Below are 27,122 nucleotides of genomic sequence, written 5' to 3' on the forward strand. Positions count from 1 at the left end.
GGGTCGGTAGGTAGGTCAATATTTTTTTTTTTTCAAGATTCAAAGTAAAAAAAAAGTACAATTTTGGTCATGGTGATTACATAGGAATGAATTTGCACAAATTTCGTGCATATCGTGACGTAACTGGCTGGGTCTTCAACCCGTGCCTTCAGGCGCACCATTGCAAACCTCATTCTGATGCAGGTTATATAGACCAGCCTTTCTCAAACTTCTTTGACCTGAGGCCCGGTCATGGCAGACTTTGGGGTCATAGGGCTCATCTACAGTACATGTACCCAGAAAGAAGGCTACAATAGCTTTTGGCCACGTTATATTGAAATTTGACTATACAATACTCAATGCTATAAAGTGTATTATACAGTCTCTGCTCTGTTTCTATGGAAGTTCCAAAAAACAACGTCGTTCTATTAAGTTTCGTAAATAAATAGCCTTCCAACAGGTTGAAGCGGAGCTTTGATACCAACGTTATAGATTAGTTTCAGTTTCTCTCGCACAGACGCGCATTGAATGAATGCTCATACCACCACTTAATTGTAGGGCTCCATGTTTAATGACATCGATAGCAGAAACGTTTGTTTTCTTTTTTCGTCGGTCCGGTTTCTTGATCAACTGCGCAGCAAATTATCAGATGAAGCACCGGGCCTAATTTCACTCCACGACTCCGCGGACCAGCAGTCTCCATGTTGCGGACCCATATTTTGAGAAATGCTGAATATACCACAACCAATTTCAATACTTCGACACGGTCACAGTTAGACTAGGGGGGAGAAGGGATGGGAAAATATCTGGGCACAGTTCTTCCAGAACTTCGTGCCAAGTAAAAGCATTATCAGTTTGTGTGAATGAAACGAAGCGTAGGCCATAGTGATAAAGCCATATGCGTAAAACCAATGGTGTAGAGATGACGCCACAGGGTTTTATTTAGGTGAGCCTACGTTTGCATGTAGGCAATTTATATTCACAATACGTAGGCCTACTAAAATAAATATTATTTTATTGCATTTGTATTGGTTGTTTAGAGTAAAAAAAAAACAATCGGTCGGTATTAACGCAAGTTTACAACCGCCAAGTCGGTCGGACTAAAAGGGAAAAAAAATAAATATTTGGGTCGGTTCTAAATTGACAGGGTCGGTCGGGTTACGGCAAACGAAAATATTTTTAAGGATGGCCTAACTTCCGTCATTTGTTGCGATTCTTAGAATGTTTTGAAGACCGACGTCCTCCACAACACTAATCGGCCTGCAGTCTGTAGCTATCCACTTCGCTATGGCATTTGTTAGCTTCTCCTGCGTTTGTTTATCTATACCAGGGGTCTCCAACCTATTTGGGAATGAGGGCTACCTGAAGACCCGAAATCATATGGAGGGCTACTCATTTGAAACAAACAGACCCTCACCCCTTTTTTGCGAGGGTAGTCCTCCTAAATAATAGGCCTATGTGATTTTTACTTTTAAATTATCAATACTGTGTATAAGTCTTTATATATTAAGCAACTGTATATAATGGGGGTAAGAAAAGGCTTAGGAAAAATTCCACCTCAGTGAATTAATAATTCATGCATGAAAGGGTTAATATCAGTATGCAACACTACCAACATTTTTGTCCAGTTTATTCCTTTCAAAATTTGCATGGGGAATTTAATCTATTGTTACAAAAAAAAACAATCTTTTTGTGCAATTAATAACTTGGGTTACAATTTGTACCCAATTTATACCCACCCACCATTATGAATTCAGGGGTTGTTTAAGTTCTGATTTCAACAATTCGGTTTTAACATTTCAATAGTAATCGCCCACACCACCCTAACATAATGAAGACTCCTTTTAAAGTTACTGCACACCTGAAATCTCCCCATGATCTGACAAAAAAGCTAATGCACAGCCCTGCTCAGTCATGCATGCCACAACATTTTCAGCGCTATTATACGGCAGTAGCCTACGGAGGAGAAAAGGCTTGTGACCTAAAGCAATTGTTTTTCAGTCCTTGCACAATCATGCAAGAACCGTATTTGACGAACATGTAATGGCCACAGAATTTTTGCAAAAATATGCTTCCATTGGCTACACCAGACGAGCAATTTTTTTCCCCCTTTACTGTCTATGCGTGCGAGCAGCGTGTATGCGCTCCGCTTCCGTTGTTGTTTAAAGATTGAATGGGAAACGGATTTGGAGCTAAAGGCTAAACTTTAACGCAGCTACAATTTGTAAGGTATCACCAATATCAATTTAATGTTAGAGATGTATGACTACATACATTCTTAAAATGGTTCTGGTCTAGACTTAAATATCTATTGAAAACTTCACAATGGAGCGTGTTTTTAGAGCGTGATCTGCAGGCGACCTGTTTAGAAGATGTGCTGGGGGCGCCTCATAGCCGTCCCGCGGGCTACCTGGTGCTCGCGGGCACCGTGTTGGAGACCACTGATCTATACTTTTCCCATACGCTGCATCTAACGTAGTCTGAAGCCTCGCGCCACTGTTTGTTTCATTGAATTATTTGCTGGTATCAACTGTGTGTTTTGCATTTAGGTGATATTTCCGACTCGAAGTACTCCGGTGATAAGAAAATTAAAGTTTGCAGTGATTACAAATAACTTTGCTTCTGCCGTCTGATTTGGAAAGAACTTTAAAATGAAAATGCCCATGTAAAAGTTCGGTACCCTTCTCCATGTTTGTTGGTTTGTTTATCCGGCAATTTTTTTCTTTTCCTGTTCCTGTAAGTGCGGCAGCAAACGGCAACCAAATAAAGCCTGTGAGCAACAGACTTTTACGAAGAAATAATGAAAACTGCGTTAATACGCGATAAAATAATTGTCGGCGTTAATTGATTAATGAGTTAACGTGATAATAACGAGTTAACTTGCCCAGCCCTAAATATAATATAATAAGTCAATTTGAAATAAGTTAAATGTATTTTATTTTGTCACAACATCGATAGGACAGCATAAATGCTCATTCTGTCATTTGCAGTTCACTCACACATAACCACTTAGTGGTAACAAGTAGTCATAATCGCTCTTCGGTAAGCACAAAAAAGCATGTAGACTGCAGAATTGACCCCGCATAAAGAATGAGTGAACATAATTATAAGCTTAATCAATGTTTAATATCAAAATCAGACCATATTCCATGCTGTGACGGCAATGTAAAGTCAGGAATCAAACAGCAAAGGCATGGAAATCATTCCATTATTTACTTGGACTGTGGGCATGTTATGACTGCAAATTTGGCCAACAAAATGGAATAATATTGACACACATTTTCCAGAATGGTGTGTGTATGTGTGTACACAAGTGTACTCATCTTGTGTGGGATACAAGTGCTCTATTAAACTTAATGTGAAGTAGCCACAATATGTTGCACAGTTATGTGCACAGATCACTCACCACAGATTTAACTAAAACAGTTTTATTAAAATAATTAAGGATGCCATAAAACAATACAGACAATGCATTTCTGTACAGCATACTTTGATAATTCACATAGGTAGTTAATCCTAGGTTAATACATTATTATAGCAAGATCAGATGCTCATATATTTAAAAAGAAAAAAATGTCAAACATGATGAAATGGTGGAGCAACAGCAACATTCTTATACCATTGCCATGACTCAACTGTGTCTTTATTTATGTTTTAAAAGAAACACCCTCTCTGGTCTGGTGGTTTCGTGTTTTTTTTAACCATACTACACTTCTGTACCAGCTGTCTGTGAATGTGGAGTAGACTCCTTCATTGAAGCCACTGTATTTAATGGTAAAGGAGAAGACAAGTCTCAAGATGAAGGTGGCTATTGAGGGATTGCCTCCAAGCAAACATTTAGCCACATGTGATTGTTAACATTAGCAGCACTATCACATGAAAGTCTTGTGAAGCCAAATGGGACTGACTGTGCATGAGACACATTTGATGTGTTTATGTTGGGTGAGTATGGATGGCATATTCACCGATTTTTAAAGTAATGGGAGACTTGTCGACAAGTGTTCTCAGACAAACAAACTAACAAGCTTAACCATTACCTGTTTTGAATATAATATATTAAAATGGGTTGTATCATAAGTAAAACATTTCATTAGTGTTGAAAACGGATCTGTTTCAGGGACTAAACAGGAAAATGTATTATTTTCAGATTATCACATGCATCTGTAGTAGCCATCAGAATAAGTGTTCATTTAGTAGAAAAATAATTCACTTAGAAATGTAATATAGCCACCTTGATTTATCTTCTCAATAGCCTACTGTTGTATCTGTCCCTTATTTTCTTTATTCCTACAATCAGTTTTAAATAGTTTTAATAAGTACAGTTAAAGTGAAGGAAATTCACAGAATTCTAAGAAAAGGGGAGAGTTTGACTCCATTTTTTTGGGAAGTCAAGAAGGATTTTATGTACAGTGGACACAAGTAATGATTCAATGTCAGTCATTGCTGAAAGCCAGTCTACAGACTGTAAAGATGAACTTAACTGGTACACAGAGACGAGCAAAAAGGCATTCAGAGAGCATTTGTGTGACTGGCACAACATGTTAGGGAAAAGACCCAACTTTTGTTGTGAAATGTATAATTTAAGACTTTGAGTCACCTAATGCAAACAGAATCAGCCCATAACATGATACTTCTCAAGACTGGAGACATGTTTGCCACTTGCCACATACAGATTTTAGTTTTAATCATGCTCAATGGTATCGTCCAATTGGCAGTGACTTAAGGCAGGTAAAGCTGTTTGGGTACTGGGCCAGGTTGACTGGGTTTCCATCCAGTCGGATCTCATTCATGTTTGGTCGAATGTAGTAGGTATTGTTCCCTTTACAGAATGTGTCATCACTAATTGAGGAGATGTTGTTATTCTGTAAAGAAAGGAGAAGATTGTTAAATCTCAGTGAATTTATCTTGCAAGATATCTCAATATTGGTTACTATTGCATTGTGAAGCTGATGGCTTAGTGGCTCAAAGTGAAATGTATGCCTAGGTGCAGAGGTGGGCACAAATAAATCAAAAACTGTTTTGTTTCAGACTACAAATAATATACAAAATACTGATGTGAAAAATGTATTTCATTAAAATAGTTATTAGTTAGTTATTAGTTATTTGAAAATACAAAAATACCCACACAATAATCATGGTATACCAACTTGAAAAAAACAAAAACAAACTTCAAGGCATATTATTGAAAACATATCCCAAAGAGACAAGAAATACTATTTCCTCATTGAAAGTACCATAACCATTTAAAGTAGTACAACAAATTGAACAGGTCGGCCTCTTTTTAAACAGAACTGCATTTACCTTTTTGTGCTATAAATGCATGCCTATTGCTTACATTTATGACTGGCAACATGGGGGACAAACAGAATAACATCCTGTAAGGTGTTCCAATATACTGAATTAATTAACTTGGTGGAAAAAAACTCCACTCCACTGTTTCACATCGGAGAGGTTTCCGTCTCCTCCATTATTTCCGCATATCAGAACACTTCGGCGGATGTTATCTCATATAAATCCTCATGTCAATAAGTGGTTTTAATACTGTCCTGTAGTGAGAATGCTGTTAGGTACTCAAGGTCATGGGGTCATGGTCAGAAGGGGTCCATGTCCTAATGTTCTCCCTCAGTATTTTATCTGTATCAGTTTCATATTTTAGTCTTGTAGCCCTTGACACACCTGACAATTCAAGCTCCTGAAGTTACTTTTTTCCTTTCAACTTTAAAGTATGTTCTAAGGCAGTGGTCCCCAAACTATGGCCCGCGGGCCGGATACGGCCCGCCACCTCATTTTGGGTGGCCCCCCAAAACATGTCCGTGGTATATAGCATCTGCCCCGCATGGGAGTATGACATCGTCAAACTATAACCTCCGTAATTTCCCCCATTCATTCTCTATAGCGAGTCTTAACAGTACACGTGTAATACTCTTTTTGTCCACTGGTGGTTGTTTTGGCGCTGTTTTGCGTTTGCCATCGAAAACGGAATGAAATGTAGGCCTACTTGCAAACAATTTAAGAGGCCTATGCTGACTGTATCAGTGCTCAATTAATTGCTAATAACTAACTAACTTCTATTCAAGTCATATTTCTGGGACTTTCTGGGATAATTATTTCAATTTTTTATCCTCTCGTTCAAATGTTCATACAAATTCACAAAGTTGAGTTTTTCAGGTGAGTGAAAGTGGTCATTTCAGATGTTTTTGCCAGCACTTCATAAAACTCTCATAGTTTGAGAACTTTAAATTATTTGTAGGATATTGCTTGTTCACAATTTGAGCTATGCAAAGACACAGAGTTCAGAATTCACACATTTTGAATATTTCATTTGAGCTACATTTTACACTGATATGGCATGATGGCAATATAAACACAGCTAGCAATGGTATTAAATTACAGTAGCCTATGATTAAATGTAATGGAATATTCAACTAAGGTAGACTGTTCACAGCACTAAGCTATTTATGGTTGCTGATATACTCCGAGTCTCTGGCCCTCACTTAGAGCCAGGCATTTTGAGCTGGCCCTCGGAAGAAAAAGTTTGGGGACCACTGTTCTAAGGGGATGATTAACAGACAGATCTAATACTTTTTAGTTGTCTACAGGGTGACCAAAAATTGGCACAAACAAAATAATTGGGTTTACACCCCATGTTGTCTTTGCAGAAGGGTAATAAAGTTGACCATTTTGGCTCCCTCAGTTGACTTTTCTTTTAATTTTTTCCAACTTCAGACATGTCCAGAGGGGATCGTGAAAGACAAAAGTTGGATCTAACACTTTTAAGTTGGTCACAATGTGGCATACTACTGCAAGAAAAAGGTTAAAATGGGTTTACATTTCATGCTGTCCTTCCAAAAGTGTAATGAAATTGGCATTTTTATGGACAAATCGCTATTTAGGTCAACTTTTTGGGGGATGGTCTTTCAAGAGGGGTCTAAAGGCATATCTGTTCAACATGCACTTAGTTTATTAAGTGATCCTTATGCGTTATGGTTTGTATATTATAGAATTTGTTTAATTTCATTAGGCTATTGATTGAATTGACATTGTTGTTTACCAACTTTTTAAATTGTTTACTGTTAAATGTAACTATTGTATTGTTGTTATTTGTATGTCACTTTGGACAAAAGTGTTTGCCAAATTCTTTAACCATAACCATAACTTTAGAGCTGAATATAGGGAATTGCCCAAGGGATATCACCAGGCACCCTCCCTATTCTTATTGAGTAAACCCTTGGCAACAAGAAACAGTAAAGAAAAAAATTTAAACGACAAAACCAGATTCACCAAAACTTTGGCTCCCGGACTATGATAGCCTATTGTCATGGTTATAGGCAGAATATTTAAATGAGTGATGGAATTTTGGCTTGTTTGAGAAAAAAATGGCAGATTTTTCCTAAATATTTAAGTATTTGAAATACTCTAAATACAATCCCTCAAAGTATTTTGTTACAAACTACATTCATTTTTTTCCAGTCCTGCAAAATACAAAGGACAAAATATGCTTAAGTAATCAAATACATATTTCAAATACATCTAATTAAAATACTGCCCATGTACTGCCCTAGGTGGTGACCTCTCCTTGTTTCAGATGGTTGGTTCAGCTGGCCAGTGAAGAACCATAAGAGCTGTTACTGACAGCTAGCTTTTGTTCTCCATCTTTGAGAAGGCATGTTACTGTATGCAAGCAACTGAATGTGTTACATTAAGAGTTTGGGTCATGGATTAGACTGCTGTGTTGCCTGTGTAGTGTTATTCATGTTGTGGTGTTGATGTCCTTAAATGGCTCTGTTTTGTGAACAATATTTCTCTATTTAAAGTTGCTGTATGAATAATATAATTTTTAGTCTGGCATACACCAAACCAAATTTCAATTGTGAATTGGCCTGGACCCTCTCAGTTCACTTTTGATTTCCGAGAGGCATAACAAGTGGTGAAATTACGCTGAAGCTACTTTTGGAAGTACTGCATGTCTTTTAAATGCTGAGCTGTTTACTCAATTTCAAAGAAAATACACGTCTGTGTTCTATCCTCTATCTGCCCATTTCCCTTGAAGAGCACCTGAAACATTTTCATTCACTAGTGACCCACTGCAGCGCTCTCCCATCTTTTTCTCTACACGTCTGTGTTGTTTAACCCTTACAGGCTGATGAACGCAAATTGCGTCAAAATTCACATCCCTCCTTCTCTGTTAAATTCCTTGCTGAGTACGTGAACGAGTGGAACCTAAGCATTCCAATGATGTTAGCGGCTAAACTGTGTGATAAACGGTTCGCGAGATTTTTTTTTAAATTTAACTTACATGAAATGTAATCATATTTACATTCTGCACACGCAATAGTCTTGGTGAAATATATCAAAATAAACAGCAGACCTTACCGAATATGAGGATATAAAGCATGCCTCTGTACAATAAGCCATGCCTTTGTACAATAAGCTCAAGTAATTCGGTTTTGAAAATCTCAACAAATTCAAATTGTTTCTAATGTAAACTATTTGTCAGTACGTATACATGATTCTTATATTGCCCGATTCCAGACAATCCTGCCTACACAGATATGATTCTTTCTTTTTTTAATTGCATTAATGTCACTAGGAAGCATGCCAGTAGAAATATATTCATAAAACGCAAATTATTTTTTCATATAGACATAAGACATATGCAAATATTATCACATCATACTTTCCCAGATGTGGGTAGCCCAGACTGTCATGTATAGATGGCCATTACAATGACCAAGATAAGAGTTTCAAAGTAAAGGGAGAAAAATTACACTGAAAATAGCCTAGGGCTCATAAGGTTAAAACTGAAGTTTTCAGCGCAGCCATTGGTTGTGTAGAAGTATATGGGGTGTAAAGATTAACCGATACGTATCGGTATTCGTTTTTAACATGTAAGATACGGCTACATCTATACGTGAAGCCCCGTATCGGAATAAAACTGAAATGAACCGGTCATTATATCGATTTACTTGTTACGAATCAGTTCACAACCTTTTCTTCGCTCAGACTCTCATTTACGTTCTAAGCAGCGCGTTCATCCCACGTCCGGTTTTGAAACTATACGTGGCACGGAATTGTGGGTAATGCAGTTCGTTTTTGGCTACATTCATTGCCCAAAGTTGTCAAATGACCTCATTACCCATACATCTACTGCAACTTAAGCACGTGACAACTCTCACTCGGTCGTTTGTTTTACAGTTTTTACTCTTTTGTTTTTCAAAATCCAGCGCGAAATGAAACACTAAACAGCAATGATAGTCTGTAGAGTATAGCCTTACGTTTGATGAAGGGATTTCCTTAATGTTAAATAATAATTTGGCCCTTGCTAAAACGATGCACAAATTATTAGCCAATTATTTTGTTCATATTCACTCAGACTTGTGGCATTATAGGTTTCTGCATTAGGTATACCGTTGGAACAAAATAAACCCAGAGAGTTCATTGATATGTAGGCCTATTTTATTCTTGTAGGCTATATGAGAAAAGGCCAAGAGTGTCTTAAGCACTGTTTTATTTTATTTCGGTATTGTCTTACCTCAACAAGGCTACAGCTCCATGAAAACAATCAGATATAACTCTATAAAATCTATAAAGTAAAAAAATATGTTGTATTTGGCTGCTGTGTTTGACTGAAATGTAGACTATATTTTTTTCATTTCAATACAGTATATGAAACAAACCTCAGTTTAGATAATCATATTCACACATTTTTTTGCCTAATTGATAACCATGATCATGATAACTGATAATATAAAATTAATGTGCACCTTGAGCAAATGATAAAAAAATCTTTCAGAATGCTTTCCATTCTTGAACTGCATCAAATTGCATCGAATCGCATCGAATCGTTTTTTATGAACATGTATCTTTTCTTGTATCGAATTGCCCATGTATCTAGATCTCGCATCGTCTTTTACATGAGAGATTCACACCCCTAATATATACTCTTTTGATCCCTTGAGGGAAATTTGGGCTCTGCATTTATCCCAATCCGTGAATTAGTGAAACACACTTAGCACACAGTGAACACACAGTGAGGAAGCACACACTAATCCCGGCGCAGTGAGCTGCCTGCAACAACAGCGGCGCTCGGGGAGCAGTGAGGGGTTAGGTGCCTTGCTCAAGGGCACTTCAGTCGCTTTCTACTGGTCGGGGTTCGAACCGGCAACCCTCCGGTCACAAGTCCGAAGCGCTAACCAGTAGGCCACGGCTGCCAATACATACATATTGCGTACATTGTAGCTGATAGAGAGTTTAATATTATGTGTAATGGGTGAGATGTGGATTGATTTTGGCCTGACTGGGTTGGCTAAGAACTTCTTTGTTGCTAACAACATTACAATTTGGAAAATAATGCATTAATACATGTGTATCTTTCATATAGGTTATGGAAGATATAGAGCCTAGAAGATGCAGAAGTCAGTTTTCCTTTATGACATGATAGTATTAGCTCCATTATCAAATTGAACAAAGTACAAATCCAGATTACGAAAGATAAAAAGCCTAAAAACTAAATATAGTAAAAATTAAATATAGACTATCTATCTAATGTTTTCCCAGGTGGTGACTTGGGTCCTATCTGAATTCCCACAACCTGAGTAGTCTTCTTCCTTCATCTGAATTTGTTAGGTTACACCTTAGTCAAATAATCCCGGCCTGACTCAGGTTATTGGTGTGAAAGGGTAATGCGGTGCTTCATGGTCATAAGTAGGTATGCACAATATCTGCGGCCGATATATTGGCCGATAAAAAACAGAATTTAGGCCGATAAGAGCTTGGTTGTATACTTCTTCCTCAAAATAAGGTCAGCTGTGTGGATGCATTTCACCATTCTAACAAGATCTGCGTCAAATCCCTGCAGCCCAAAATTCTCTCGTGAATGATCCTGTTTAACCTAAGTTAACCTAAGCAGAGCGGAGCCTACCCAGAGCAAGTTGGAGAGACGAATACAGTCCAAGGAGTTGCAGCTTTATTCAATTACCCACAGTTGAAACTATAGCCTACATAAGTTTCCCTCACAAACTCTGATTTAGTCGCTAGCTTTTTCCCAGCTTCTGGCCGTTTATCTGTGTGTTTACTCCATAGATATGAAAACGATTCACACACTGTTGGCCACTCATTCATAACTCACTAACGTCACGTTCACTTAAAGGAGCCACACATTAGGCCTAGGCTACTGCTATTTTGTTGACTGCTGTATCGTAACACCTCCAATTATCACCCATTTTGTTCGAAAATTCTAAAACAACGATGTTTTTTAATACTTCAAAATAACATTTGATAAATGAACCTTACAATTTTCAGTAGCCATAGGTGTGTAGGTTTGAACAAAATCTGGCGTTCCGATACCATTGAGGACTATTATGAGTTCTATCCGTCATTGGTGGTAGGTAAAATTACTGCAATTAAACAAATTAAATGCTTATTAAATGTTGTCCCCAATACATTTTTCTAATTTTTTTTTCAAGAGTGATATTATCGGTTATTTGTATCGGTATCGGCCACAACAAACCGATAAATATCAATTATCGTTATCGGCCCTAAAATTCCATTTTGGTGCATCTCTAGTCATGAGCAGTTAAACTCATGCTGCAGATATTTGAGTTCTTTGGACATCCTGCTGTGCTTGACCGTTTGGAACGGGTAAATTTACAGCACTGAGTAAGGATGACTGTTTAATGTTAGATGTCCTGTGTTTTAAAGGTGATGGACTATTGGAGAGGCCATATTCTGTCATGTCCTATTTAATTTGCTCCTTCATTTATCAGCCTACACCTAATGATTTGGGTTGAGGGATTTCTTGGGATTTACTTACCTGCAGGTGCAGTATGCGTACAGTTTCTGGAATCTGGGGCACTGCCTCCAGTTCATTGTGAGCAAGGAAAATATTCACTATCTTGGTCAACTTCTGTTGTGATACGGAAGACAAAACAACAATGAATGTAATGAACAACAGCACACTAAATAATGTATAATGTAATACAGTTCCTTGAATAATTGAACACACATGTAGATTAGCTCTGACAATGCAATAACAAGATGAATAGTTTTGTCCTAGAGATATAACTATTTCTCGTTCTCATGCAAGTCATGGCACCCTACCTTGAAAGCATTGGCCTTGACACCCTTGGTCTTAAGGTGGTTGTGATTAGCATTGAAGGAGATCAACTTGGCAGGCAGCATTGGAAGCTTTACCAACTGATTCTCAGCCAGTGAGAGCTCTTCTAGAAGAGTAAGCTTTAAAAAAGCACCATCCTCAATCTCAGAAATTAGGTTTCCAGTAAGGTCAATCCTTCTCAAAGTGACTGCAAGACAAAGACATGTTGATGATCAAGTTAACTTATGGAACCAAGATAAAGAATGAATTAATCTAAGCAATGTTTATGCTTGATGTGTGTTATTCTTTAATCTTTCATGTAGGGCCATTGTCAGTTGTTGGTTACTCAGTCAGGCCATTCTTAGTCAAATACAATGCCAAAAAATCAATGACAACTAATTTCAGTGAGAAACGTTTTAGTCATTTCTTTGGCAAAAATATGAATGCAAGCAAACATGGCGACTGCTTTTTCTCTTTCAGCATTTTCTTGTGACAAATGAGCAAGTATAGATGTTTGGGAAACACTTAATTCTTGTCACCATTCTCTGTCTGTTTGCAATCACATTCTCTTTATTAACAGGAAATAGAAAATCATGTGTCCACTGATTATCAGGATGTGGATGTAACATAAGCTATTGTGATTGCCAATGGGCCATGTTCACCTGATTCCATGTCATAGTTTCAAATTTACTGAATCAAATGTACAAGCATGTTCAGTATGCTTTCTAATACTGAGGTATTTTATGCTAATAATGTGCAAGGTGTAATGTTTTTTTTATGTCTGTGTAGTATCTAAGAGCTGTAGTTGAGTGGTCACTCAGCAAATGTAGGATGACATAAGAGAAATGCGCAGTGGTGTCTTCATTTTTTCCAGAGCTGTATGTCTGGCTATGTCAGGCTAAGAGGATGCTGCAAAGCTCACCAATATCCTCAAAGTCTTTGGCTGTAATCTTCTTGATCTTATTGTAGCGTGCATAGAGGTAGGCAGTCTCCTTGGGCAAGGCTGGCACAGAGGTCATGTCAGGTACTACCTCCTCACAGTACACTGATCCAGTGAGGCACACACAGAGCAGACATGTGGGCAGATCTGAAATGGAAAGCCAGCTCCTGTCAGTTGTGTCTTATGCCATTATTCTGTATTCAGATGCTAGCCTATATATTTGCAATCCTCAGTTTATTTTTCTTTCCAGTTTTAGAAGTAGTATTGTTATGGATACAGCGACATCGAGATAAGCATCAGGTGTCATACTCACACTCGCCAAAACTCTCTTCTTGCATTACATTATATGACACTAAAGGCCGCGGTCATAGGGTGTTGTCATTTTTTTTTGGCCTATCTGATTGTATGCTTATTTTAATAACCAGAGCAGAGAAGAAAATAATAAAACCTGTCTTCCAGTTCGTTGCATTTTTATGCTAGTCTAATAGTTGTTTTTGTGGTGGAAATATCAGTATCTGTACTCAGGATCGGCTAGTACTGTACACTTGCAGTGACATCAATAAGTATTACATTAACATTAAAATGAACAGTTTATAGTAAAGTCATGTGGTCTAAATAAAAAAAAACATTAATCAAAAGCCCATATAGAATTACAGAATAATATCAATAACCATACATAAACTGCTACTCTGTAAGGAGAATGAATTAGCTAGAAACAAGGTAAACATATGTCGGAAATACTCATATTCCGTTTGAAAAAAAAAATGGTATGTGCATCCCTACTGTATTGTCTGTGCTGCAGGATTTATTATAATTCACTGTTTCTGTAGCTGTTGAATTTACAACACTGCTGACAGAAGAGTGCGATCATATCTGCTGGTTTTATCGTACAAAGCCAAACCAGTTTGTACTTATCCTCACATACGTGCTGCAGCAGTGGATGATGGCTTCTTATAACATACTTTTTTCACTAGGAACACTAATCTATAGCGCACACACCTCATAAATCACCCTGGCAAGGGCCTCAGAACTACTTTACCATCAGCTGTGCCTGGTGCAGTGTCCTCTGCAGCGTCAGCCGGCAAGAAAACGGAGTCAGAGTCGTAGTCGGAGTCCGTTACAGTGGTCACGTCTCTCTGTGGTTTTAGATAAAAATTGAAATTGGTATACAGTACATGGCATTGAGGAGAGGTGATATACTGTAGCTGCAGTACAACAGTTCAGCAGTTTCCAAAAGATCTTTCTAAAGGCAGACTTGTTCATAAAGAGTCATTTTGATAGCTGTTACTCCACAGGAACCCTCATTTATGTATTTTGGTCTCTTTCTGGCCCTCATAGTCCATAACCTGTGATGAATGGGAAATGGTAATTTGGTGGTCTGCAGTGGAGTTGAGTGTGGGTCTGGGCACCTGTTGGATGACCCTCTCTGTGTCAGGGCTCTAAGCTCTGACCTCTGGGTTGGATTGCAGTTTAAACTCAGCTGGAGAATTCTGTAGCCAGAGGAATGTCTTTCACTGCCCAGTAGTCTCTTGTGCTGACTAATCAGAATCAGCCCAGACAAAACTCAGCCAACTGCTGAATGCCTCATGGGTGGGATGGCTTAAGAATGGAAGAAATCAGACCCAGCCATGAACGGTCTAAATCAGTTGTGTTTATATTTGCACAAAATGTCTGGACCGACATGAGGAACCAATCTGAAAATACAATGAAAATAAACAACTACACCTAAAGAGTTCGTGCAAGCATAAACGCCAGATACCTTGCTCCAGATGAAACACATTTTATACAGCATGTTGAAAATTGTCAGTGTTACTGATTGCATCATGCAAAATGTTCATTTCATTCACATATTTATTTTAGTCTATGTATAACAAAATACATGTATTTTTTGTCTTCAGCTATTCATTTATTTTGCGTCAGTAACATCTGTTCTTTTTCTACTCAGTTTTTTGCCTCATTCTGTCTCAAAGATCTATGTATTCTTAAAAAAATATAAATGTGTAGATACAGATTCTGCCTTGCACATCAAATTTGCAATCATTTACACCATTATCGTTTGCAAATTATCCACAATTTGATTTCTACAGCTACTAAAAGACTAAAAGAAAGTTAATTCTACCAAACTAGAAAATGGCTTGATGGTAATACTCACAAGAACAGTTTGCTTTTCAGATTTTCAAGATGATCTAAAAGATGTTTGAATTTAAATACATATTAATTCTTCTAAAAATATGTGAATTAGCTGTTATTAATGCAAAGGAGAATGTACCTTAAACCTCGAGTCCAAGTAGGCTTCTTCATTAAGTTGTATATCCTTTCTGGAATGGGCACCATGGTAGTGTTGCCTTGCCGATGCTGAGAGGACCCACGGAGCAAATATAAAGGTGAAAAACATGGATCTCATTATGTTTGCCATCTTGTCCACAAGCATGTAGACGTGCTTGCTGTTGTGTTGGAGTGCAAGACGGCAGTGCAGGCTATTTTCTTTGTGCCTGGGAGTAAAATGTGATCTGTCAAATCAGTATTTAAAGCCTGTACGAGTAGCTGCCAGGGGATTCTTAAGCTGGAGTTTATGGAACAGACTTTAACCCCTTGCATGCTGGGCGGTTACATCAAACTGGTGTCATTTTCTCTGGATTCTTTTTTGTGTGTGTATGTGTGTGTGAGGGGCGGGGGGGGGGGGGGGTCATTAAACTAGTGCACTAGTGCTCTTACAAAAACTGCCCCTTAAAACACAGAAGACTAATAATACAGCTTGTTTGCTGTACTCTACAGCTTTTATTGACACACATTTAGCATTGTGAAGTGTTACAAGTGGTACAATTTATGCCAGCTGGACAGAACAACATTAACAATTGGCTTTAAGTCGGCCAATCCTTAGGTACTGGAATAAAACTAGTGATGATTTAGAATTGTTGTTCAGTTGTATGAAAGATTGTATCTGTATTCCATGCATTAAATGGATTTTCCAAATGCTGCCTAATCTTTCCAATCTTTCTAATCGGATGAAATTGGCTTTTAATATGTTCACTGTGTTTTCATAATCAGTCTAATTCTGGCAAAATCTCGGTAGTTAACTGGAAAGGTACTTTTATTCCCAGACACCTGTGTGTGTGAGGAGTGGGTGTGTTTGTCTGTGGTCTGTCTGCTTTTTTTTTTGGATAGGTTTTATTCGCTTGTGTTTTTTCTAACAGCTGTATGTGATATACTGTATATTGGTTTACATTGCATTCTCTTCAAGTGAAGGGGTGAATGAAATTCAACATGGAAGTTATAAATTAATTATAAATGAAAATGGCTGGTGACCCTTCCCCAAAGCCAGACCAAGATATTTTGTAATACAGAATTTGACATTTTTTGGGTTATCTTACTGTCAAGTAAAGTGTTACCTATATTTTTACTGTGTGAACAATAAGCCTAAGGAACCTTTAAGGAATGGAAACAACAAGTGACCTGAAACTGAGCAGTATTACAGGTGTGTTAGCAATTATCAGAATGTGTAAAAATTTACGGTTCTGGGAACATTGCCAACAACTGGAAAATGTTTTTACTGTGTTAATTTTCTGTAGTACATTGCCCTGTCAGGGTGGTATTTCAATGCATGGCTGGAGTCAAAAGCTATAAAACATCTGTAGGTGCACCAGGTTAGCACTATAACCTTCAAGACTTTCTAGTGGCATATTGTTGGTGTTCAGTGCAAGTGCTTACAGTGGACAGGAAATGTTAAAGCTTAAATAATCAGTTCATATCTAACAACATTCTGTAAGAATAACTGAACTCCATGATACATGGGTCTCAAGTTAATAGCCTTGGCCCATTGCATAGATTTGCTACGCATAGTCAGAGCAAATTTTTTTGGGAGTTTGGCAGTCCCAGAGTGATTTGCATTTGAATAAACCATATGATCCATATATCACTCATGTTTGTTCACATTTAGACCAAATATTGTGTACCTGTTGGGACACCAATTCATTGACAAATGACAAGATGTCTATGTGACTCAGAGGCAGACATAACAGATTAGATTTATTCTGTGTTTTTGATCTGTGTAGCACCTTGATGCATTTGTTAAGTGTCTGTCAGCACTCACACTTTAAATCCAATTTTGGTTTGCAAACTCCAGTATTTCATGTTTCATTTGAGGAATGCATGAAGAGAGATGAATACAGACACAAGGCCTAAATATCACTTATTATATAGAAATAAATAAATATAGATATAGAAATATAGAAATATAGAAATAAATATTTAATCTGACATTATTTGACAATCTGTCTCTTTTATGTGACTAATATCGAAAGTTATATAATGTCTGTTATGGTCTGTCAAGTCAGTCAAGCCTGACTGGACACAAGAGACCACACAGAGTTAAAGAATTGTGGAGGCTGTACATCATTTATCTATTGGAAAAAAAAACATGAAGCCAGGACCGATAATCAATGTCTTAGAAATGCTTGCTTTATTAAATACTGAAGTGGTATTGGACAATTGATGCATCGCAATGCGAAAGAAAAACAATGCTGATTTGTTGCAGAAAAATAGATCAGTTTAATGGGCTCCTTTGGTCATCTACTACACCCTTACAAACAGTCAAAGATATTAAGGCTCAAATTCTCCCATTCATGCGTAAGTCTTTTTTTACGCTCTTCCAGTTTAGCACTTTTGAGTTACGCAAATTCTCCCATTCGCACTTCTGTCCATCATCAACAAAGCCCAATTTGATTGGTCCAAACAGCTCTGGTTCAGGCATAGTTGCTTCACAAAGGAGCAAGTCCAGACTGAACTTCCCGACCTCAAATGTTGTGGACGGGGCTAAGTTCGGCTGGCTTCCAGACTACGTGATATGAAAGCCGCTCTCATAATATCAGTTTATCTCCTCAATGCTCACAAAGTTGTAGACTGACACCTGCAGTTTCGAATATAGTAGGCCTATGAGAGACTGGCATACCAATACCAGCCATTATTAGAAACAAATCAGAGACAGGAGATGAATTACAGTGTAGGATGATTGCGGCTCAACGATAGTGCAGGCATCTGCAAGTGTATGGATGACTTCGGTGAAGTTGGAAAAAAATGGACAGATTCGAACGAAGTAGGCTATAGGATGATGACTCATCCAAAAGAGGTGAGAATTAGCAGCAACTCTCTTTAAACTTGGCAAGCTCTTTTCCATCACGTATTGATATCTCTGAGTTTTACTAAAATTGAGAGAATTATTTATCATTTATGTTTTTCTGTTTAATAATATAGCCTCATACCTAAAGTGATGTCGGGAAATATGCACCTTGTGACACTGTAATGGGGGGGAAACAATATCTGCCTCCACCATGCACAGTCAGTACTGTATAGCATGCCCACCCCCCAACATAGAAAGGAATACTTAGTAACATGGTATACAGATGGTTTTAAAGTAAATGAAAAAGTAGTCAAGAGCAGTGTTTTTCAACCTTTTTTGTGCCACGGCACACCTTTGACACTTAAAATGTCCCACGGCACACTAACATCCTGTGTGAAGAAAAAATAAACATACCATAGCCTAAAATTTCAAATAATACACAGATATGGTCTTATTATGGCTTCTATGCAAGACCTGCTCAATAAAACAAGCGCCCTCTGTTTCATTTGTAGGTGACTATAGGCCTATCTAATTTAATTGTTGTTATGAACTGGATATGTGATGATTCTGTGAATACTGGATATGGGGCCCCGTTGTACAATGCCTGCATACCACAAATAGTGCAAATAATAGTGCAATCATACAATCAATGAAAGCATGTGGTTATAAATTCTTTGATGCAACAGTTGCTTTTCTGGACCAGTGAGTGACATTTGGGTAATTTTCTGCGGCACACCTGATGATCTCTCACGGCACACTAGTGTGCCCCGGCACAGTGGTTGAAAAACACTGGTCAAGAGAATTGCGCTGTCATTGGATTATGTGAGCATTAGGTACATGCTTAGTATTCTCTGGATAGTGTAAATTATTTTCTCCAGTGGCTCAGTTGGAACATCTGGCCGGTGGATGACGAGGGCACAAATGGTACCAACTATAATAATCTATGTCATGTTGTCCTTTTACCTCATGTGCTTTTCTTGGTACTGGGCAACAGTAAACAGGAGGCTATGGCCAAAGTGAAAGTTGAAAATATATTAGTCTTCAATCTCAGCAGCTATTCTAACAGTTTATGAAATATGGCTGTTTGAACAGGAAGTGGTTTACTTGTATAGATGCATTTTTCTCTTCTTTGCTAAATGTGCAGTTAAAATCAGTAAGACTTGATGAGTTGCATGTGACCATATGGTGACCACATCTGTTTTTGGCTGTTGTTTTGAAGCTCACTGCAGCCAATCCTTCAAGTGGTGGCTTAAATAACAACTTAAAGCCCTTGCAATGGTTTGATTACACATTTTCCATTGCATTAAATAACTATTATATTACATTACATGACCATGATATATCATCATCATATACACACACACATTATATTTCTAGTTTGTATTTCAATCAAGGACATTTCTATCAACATTTTTGTTGTGGTACTGCTGAATAGGGGTGCACGATTCAGCAAATGTCTTGAGCCAATAGCTCAAGATTCGATTCAAAATTGATTTTAGATTCAAAAGCGATTCTCGATTCAAAAATATATAGTTACTTTTCCCATATGATTGAAGTAGACAAATAATTTAAAAGAAAAGAAACAACCAAATAAAATGTAATTTAATATGGAACACATATGGGAAATCTATTGTTTTCATTCTGTCCACTCACAGATGGCCCTTAAATGATGACATCTGATGAATTTTATGGCAACTATTGATAAATTAAGATACATACAGTATATTTCATACATTATAGCATATTACTATACAGCCTATGAGACCTAAGGAAAACTAATTTAAATAGGAGAAAAGTAGCCTACGCAAGACTAAACCATAGAAAGGGCTAAAATAGTAAATCTATGTTACTATGATAATAGCTATCATGATAATTTTGCCAACAATGACGTTGAACCATGGATTTGTTTTGTTTTGTTAATAACCTAAACCAACATAAAATTATAATTTTGACTACATTATTTAGTAAAGGCCTAATTGATGATAATATATAGCCTGCCCCTAATAGTCCTCTGGGGCGATATACAAAATACAGGGAATCATGTTATAGCCTACTTACTGATACTGATGCTGATTGGAGAGGATGCAGCTTGAAGGTTGTTGATATTTCAGTTCAAAATGGAATCAAATAACACCTCTCCCTCTCCACCCAAAGTAACATTGTAGGTCCTACACCTCTCCTGCTAAATTAAAATTGTAGGCCCTAACTGTTTTCCTACTGCACCAGGATTTTACAATTTTTACAAGTGTACACACTAAGTGGAAAGCAAGGATTAAAATGCAGACTGCGATTTTAAATGGGCGACTTTTTATCTGTCAGCACAATGCTACAGTAGGCTATGTTTTCTCTAAGAATTCAGCTCAATATTACTACAAGACTGGTGTTTTAACAAGCATGCCAGGAGCATAACAAGCATGGCAAGCATGGGGCACCAGGTTCACGGAGGTGAAGAGCTGTACAAACGTGAAATGACAGTGTTAGCTATGTACTGAGGTAGACAGGCTTTGTGATTAAAACTATATGAAAACCAATAGTCTGCCACTCAGTAGCCTACACACGACAGAAATTAAAATTCAATATCAGCATCATGAGGTTGTTATCATTATCGAAAATCCCAACAGGGCGAACCCGACGCAAAGCCAAAACGACAAACAAACAAAAAGAAACTTCATAAATGATGTCTTGTTGGGCTTTACCGTTTCATGTAGCCTGACGTCGTCATACTAAATTCTAGTTTGAATTTGAGTCTGATACTGCTCCATTGGGATGTGATTATGGGGCGTGTTTCAACCGATACAGGGGGGAAATGCATCTGTACTCAATTGGATAGACCTAACCAATTAGAGCAACGAAATACTGCAGCTTGTCATGAGTTGTAGGAAGAACACCCGAACCATCCTTCTTCTCAAAAAATGCCTTGACATTGTTTTCTGGTAATTTTTTTTAAAGTTGTTGCGCTATCAATATCTTGTACAACACCCAATAGCGAAATGTAAGACCACGAAATACGTAGCAGGCCAGGCTATTCAGAAAAAAACATTCATTCATTTTTAAAAATAATTCCGTTCACACCGATGCTAAAAACAGCTGGGGAAAGGTGTCGCAAACCCCTCAAGCAAACAGGTGGCCAATCAGAGATTTCAAACAAACGAGGGAACAATACAAAAATGGCGTTTTCCATTCATTATGCCTACATGCAAAAGCGAAACTGGAGTTTCCCAGGAGGCTCCCATATATCCCATATATTTGGCCGTAGTTTTCATGTGTTTTTCCTATGTGTAAACGGGGTCTTAAAAGCCATCTGTCTAGCTTCTAGCGTCAGTGTTTTTGTTGCAAACAAAATCAACTGAAGCGTGCTCAGATGACGTGATAGACGAGGCACTGTTGCTCATCTATCCATCATCGTACATGAAACATTACCATCTACAGTCGCGAGAGGGCGCTCCAGCCTTGTGGAATGAGATCGGGAGCTTGTTGAATTTGCGACAGGTCAGACATTTTTTTTTTATACTTAAGCCCAAAAGTTAGAGGGGGTTCGGGGGTGTCACCACCGGGAAAACGAACACCACTAACCACTTGGTGAGTTGCACAGTTTTGAAAACGAACGTTAAGGGTTGTTTTAAGGACATGTCTGTGCATGCCTGTAGGCAGCCACTCTGAAGTAGTCAAAGGCGATTCAAAACTAGTCAGAAAAGTCGAGACAGGACCCGTCGTCAAAATGTCGGTGTCCACCACTCTAGTTCATCCAAAACAAACCAGAAAAGGGACTCAAAGTGCTAAATACCGGAATTATCCTTTAATTTGCAGCAGGCTATTATCGGGCTGAAAGAAAAAGAAACTAAATGTTTCCCTGATCAAGATATAGCATACTTCTTAATTTTGTGCCATCAAATATAGAGACATAAAATTAAATGGTAGCCTAATGGAGTGTCCATTCAATGTGCGCGTCTCCGCAAGTTACTGACAAACTGAACTACTCGTGGACAGGCCAGAAACAATATATTATATATTATATTTAAAACCACAAATGAATTGGATTACTGTAACTGTTGATGAAACGAGCATAGCGATTTGATAGCCTAATGCACTGCACGGAAAAAAAGGAAATAGGAACTTGTTTTAGGTCTAACAGGGGTGAATATCGTAGCAAATAGCCTATGGCGATGGCAGCTTAAAAAAACAACATTATTTATTTCATCTCACTGAAATGAACATAGAATGTGGCCTGTTGCGCAAATAAATTAATTAGGGAGATGATCTGGATCTCTGTTAACCCGAAAGCTAGTTTTCCTAACATCTCCATTGTTGACGTGAAATATGTCTCCATAGTGTCAAGCAGTGAAGTGATATGCAGACAGCCAATGTTCACGTCACCGGAGTCAGAAAGAAGCAACCAAGACGGGCCCTGCTTGCTGTTAGGTATTTCTGTCCATTCCAAACTGTGTTAAAATGGTGTATTTAACAGGCAGAATAAAAAAAAAATCCCGGAAACAATGCCTCTTTAACTAATTCCTTAAACTGGCAAAGCTGTTAAAAGTGTTGAGTGTTTTTTTTAAGTAGCTGTAATTCTCAGGCTGTTTTGACCCACCTAGAAACTCCTTTCTGTGAGACACTACTCTGGCATACGACAGTACACTACCTTTTTCCTCAGAGACCAGGGAGGCCCAATCAACAACAAGAAGGATTGACACTACAGTTTCAAAATCAAAAGTGGGTTGTGGTAAACGGTTGTAGTAACGCCTGCAGACATCAAAAATTGCAGTCAGAAGAATGTGTAACGTATAGCAATGGCAGGCTGGACCAATGATTTTAAAGTTAATGCAAAGTCTACACCCATCACAATGCTAGCGTTGGAAATGTTTTCTAAACATGAGGCCAGACTCTATTCACAAAGTTGTTGATCTACTACACATTTTGTCAGCATTGAATTGAGCTGACTGTGTGATTTCTATGCATCAAATGTAACATGCAACACAACCGCCTACTTGGGCGATATCCCCTTAATTGGCCCTTGATGATGTACAGTAAAACATTGCAATGTACGATGCTATTGCCGGTGTGTGTGTGGTGGGGGGGGGGGGGGTGTAATACACTACAACTGCATTACATTTAAGTTACTTTCACCAAAATACCTGGAAATATGGATTTAGCTTGGCATTCTAAATGTAGCTTATTACGCTCAATGCAGCTCATTACACATCCAGTGGAGTGCGATGTGGTATAGCATAATGACTGAGCTAGGCTTAAGGCTAACAACAGTAGAATGTAATAGACACAGTGATGGCTCATGACTCAATACAAGAAACAATCATAGCCAGAATTTTGTTAAAAACAGACAAAAGGTCAAAGTCTGGTAAATTGTGATAGAAATACTGCAACTTTAGGCCTACTCATTAAAATCAATAGAGAGCCCACTATATTGTAACCTAAAGTCTAAAGACATGACAAGATAGGCTACACAATCTTTTTTGCATTTCTATTCCTTTATTCTCTGTAATTCAAGTTCACAGCACAAAGTTGGCATGCATTTGGCAAGCATAATTTATGCTTTATCAAGAATCAAAAAGATTAGCATGGCACAGCTCTAGATGTTTTGTTAAATTACTTGTGCTATTTTGCGAGGTAGAGTGATCTTTCGATTTCGCACACAAAGTGCACTTAACTATTATGTTCTTCATATCCTTGTCTCTGACAAATGAAAATTAATGAGTAATGTCCATCTCACAAATGTAGAGTCTGACTTTGCTGCAGCTGCAGTCATCTTCAACCAGTAACAGGAAATAACGTTCTACTATTTGCACGGAATTTTTATCCTCTGCTGATCTCCCGGTGTTGTTGGCGAATTTGTATTAAAATAAAACACCACTTAACCCTTAGAACCCGATTGACATAAAGTGCGTCAAAAAACACACCCTTTCTTCTCTGTTACATTGCTTCGGAACTGTTCATTTCTGCGAGATGAAACCATTATTGCAGTGGTTCTTAACTGGTCTGGCTTTGGGACCCACAATTTCCCATGTTCATTTAGTCGCGACCCATATTTTTTTTTTAGTGTTCAAGCCAACAGATAAGGTGAGCTACATGGTACTGTAAGACACGCAAAGTGCCTGTAGGCCTACTTGTTTAGAACATGCTGATGTTTGGCATTACATTTGTGAAGTCTTCAGGATATTAAGATAGTACTGTAGATCTGACAAAGTAGCACTTAAAATGGGTGATTATTTATTTATTTTTTTACCCACAAGCTCCACGACCCACCCAGAATGGTTCCGCGACCCACTTTTGGGTCCCGACCCACCAGTTAAGAAACACTGCTTTATTGCATGACAGAGCAGAAGTGGGGCTTTCCAAAGAGACTACACACTTGTCTGTACGATCAAGTACGAAAATTTAAAAAAATCATGAAATTAAATCAAATTGCATCATATTTACAGTCTATACTTCTCTGCGTTCACCTGCGCACCCATTGCTCTCGTTTGAATTACTCGCGAACCCGAGATCGCATAGATATGGCAAGCATATCAGATGAAAGAGGAGACTCAGGGCTATCCATTGGTACCATGTATATCGATCCTTCTGGCTTATGAAAACAGACGAAGTGACTGCAAAATAATGTCATGTACACAAACCAACGCTGCACACCCATTACTCTCGTTTGAATTACTCACGGACCCGTGATCGGATAGATATGCCACGCATGTCAGATGAAAGGGGAGACACAGAGCTATCATTTGATACCAAGTACATCCTTCTGGGTTATAAAACAGACAAAGTGACAGCAAAACAATAACTTATATAGCTGGGCTTACCCCACGTTTTTGTCTGTTTTTGTGGCAAAGCATGTTTATAATCCAACGCTATCGTTGTGTTTCTCTATGGCAAACCATGTTCATAATCCGGTTTTGAGATCCTAGCAAATTCCTGCATGGCATCCAATTCAAGGCTCACATTGCATCCCAATTTGTTCAACAAAGAAACACCTTTTTTGCCTTTACTTTGTTCATGGCAATGCAGTAAAAAGTTGAGAATCATTATGAGTGCATACACCTAGGCACACACTGGCTAACACGCAAACTCGGGTCAAGTCAGGTTAGATCAGTTCGTGTCACAGATATGGAGCGCAGAAAGGTCATTTTTCATCACTAAATAAAAAATGGCATTTATTTCCGTAAATCACACACCACATATTTCTGTAAATTGCTCAGCCCCAGAGTATCCTTCCAACATGGCAATTATATTGCCCGATTCAGGACTGTCTGCCCTACACACACATGAAATGCATGTAGAGCTATGAGCTTGCTGTGGTGAGATGCATGTCAAAATATAAGAATTTTTATAATATGCTTTTTATATTTTAATTCTTTAAAAATCTAAATAAAATCAATGCTAGTACTAATACATGACATGATGGCAGATCTGGATAGCCTAGACTGCTGAAAAAAAAATATATATAATATGTGTGTGTGGCACTTACAATGACCAGAATAAATCCTTATGAATAAAGATAGTGAAAATGCCCTAAAAACAGCTTAGGGTTCTAAGGGTTAATGTCGGGTTAAAATGCTTTGTAACGCACGTTACTGAAATTTGTACCGAGTAAAATATTACCCTTTTTTTATGGCTAACATTACCGCGTTACAGCAAAAAGCAATACATTACAGTAATAGCATTACTTTTGTAACACGTTACTCCCAACACTGCCTAACAAGCACTTCCCTGCTACCTCCTTTAGACCACACTTCAGCTACAACCCCAAATCATAAAATGTAGGGACATTGTGTAAAATGCTAATAAAAACAGAATGTAATAATCTGCAAGTCATATTTAGTTGCAAAAAGGACACAGACAACATATCAAATGTTGAAAATGACAAATTTGACTATTTCATGGGAAATACATGTTAATTTTGAATGTGATATCAGCAACATGTTTCAGAAAAGTTGGGACAGGGTAACAAATGCTGGAAAAGTCTTGTGTAATGGTAAAGACATCAAAAGGAGGAATGTTTCACAACTGATTAGGGTAACTGGCAACACCATTGGGTATGTAAAAGAGCATCCCAGAGAGGCAGAGTCTCTTAAAAGTAAAGATGTAGGGGTATTCATCACTAAGTGTAAATCTGTGTGCACAAATGATGAAACAATGTCATTTTAGTGCTTCTTAACATAAAATTGAGAAGAGAAATCTTTGCAAACAAGGGATAGAGCTGAGAAACAATATAGGATGGCCGTGTTCTTTTGAACCTCAGATGGCACTGCATCAAAACCAGATCTGTTTCTGTAAAGAAAATCATTGTAAGGGGTCAGGAAAACCTCTAATAACCATTTTCTATGTGCACAGTTAGATACTCAATTCAAAAACTTTAAACCATGCAACAGCCAAAATTGTATTGAGACATGATACAGAAAATACCAACGTCTTATCTGGGCCTGAGCTTGTTTAAAATTAGTCTAGAGGAATACGCCTAAAATAGGGCAGGGAATGTTTCTGATTTCGAACAAAGCTTTTTTCAATAGCCAATCGCAGAGAGGTGGCAGACCTTGTGAGAATGCACATGTACTGGGTGTTTCATGAAAATACCGCCGACAGTGGACTAACAACCAAAACAATGGTGTTTAGTTTGCCTTTGTAGCCATCTCTACTTAGGCAAATGAGACATAACTTCTTCAGAGGTTTAAAGCAATGTTGTTACAAACTTCAATTTCTTCAAAAATCGACTCTAAACATGCTTCAATTATGTTTGTATCGGCAGCTATTTCGCACTGGTTTCAGTAGGAACTTTTCCCCATGAACACAATGGAAGTGAGATCAATAGGCGTCTCTGAAAGTAGCTGTTTTCTGGTTGTGAGGGTTTTGGCCCAGAAGTTTGTTCAGCATGATGCAAGCTTCTGGTACTACCCAGATTAGTTTAAAATTGACTGAGGTAACGTGGAAAAAGGTCCTGTGTTTAGACCAATCAAAATTTGCAAATCTTTTTGGAAATCATGGACTCA

The 27,122-nt window shown here is 38.0% G+C and overlaps 2 protein-coding genes across 3 annotated transcripts in view; one reads left to right on the top strand and one right to left on the bottom strand.

Moving 5' to 3' along the window:
* The window catches only part of cenpp (centromere protein P), a 110,251-nt gene that overhangs the window by 41,169 nt on the left and 41,960 nt on the right, over positions 1–27,122 (top strand). The gene's annotated exons all lie outside the window — the stretch shown is intronic.
* Positions 4,163–15,592, bottom strand: ogna (osteoglycin, paralog a). The gene is made up of 6 exons (XM_076269097.1): positions 15,283–15,592; positions 14,053–14,149; positions 12,996–13,160; positions 12,079–12,281; positions 11,792–11,884; positions 4,163–4,841 (listed from the first exon to the last, which is right to left on the bottom strand). Exons 1-6 carry the CDS (start codon positions 15,442–15,444, stop codon positions 4,671–4,673), a joined length of 891 nt encoding a protein of 296 aa, XP_076125212.1. The 5' UTR covers positions 15,445–15,592; the 3' UTR covers positions 4,163–4,670.

This window comes from Alosa pseudoharengus, unplaced genomic scaffold (genome assembly GCF_046254945.1).
Source record: "Alosa pseudoharengus isolate Yale_2024_CS ecotype anadromous, Long Island Sound unplaced genomic scaffold, YU_APseudo_1.1 YU_APseudo_1.1_scf_5, whole genome shotgun sequence".
NCBI lineage: Eukaryota > Metazoa > Chordata > Actinopteri > Clupeiformes > Clupeidae > Alosa > Alosa pseudoharengus.

What these genes read in the sequence shown, in the direction of transcription:
- ogna (XM_076269097.1), bottom strand. Translation starts at nt 15,444, where the DNA reads ATGCTTGTGGACAAGATGGCAAACATAATGAGATCCATGTTTTTCACC. An exon ending in TCAAGGCCAATGCTTTCAAG is followed by an intron (nt 11,885 to 12,078) that starts GTAGGGTGCCAT and finishes GTATCACAACAG; the next exon opens with AAGTTGACCAAGATAGTGAA. An exon ending in TACGCATACTGCACCTGCAG is followed by an intron (nt 4,842 to 11,791) that starts GTAAGTAAATCC and finishes CTTTCTTTACAG; the next exon opens with AATAACAACATCTCCTCAAT.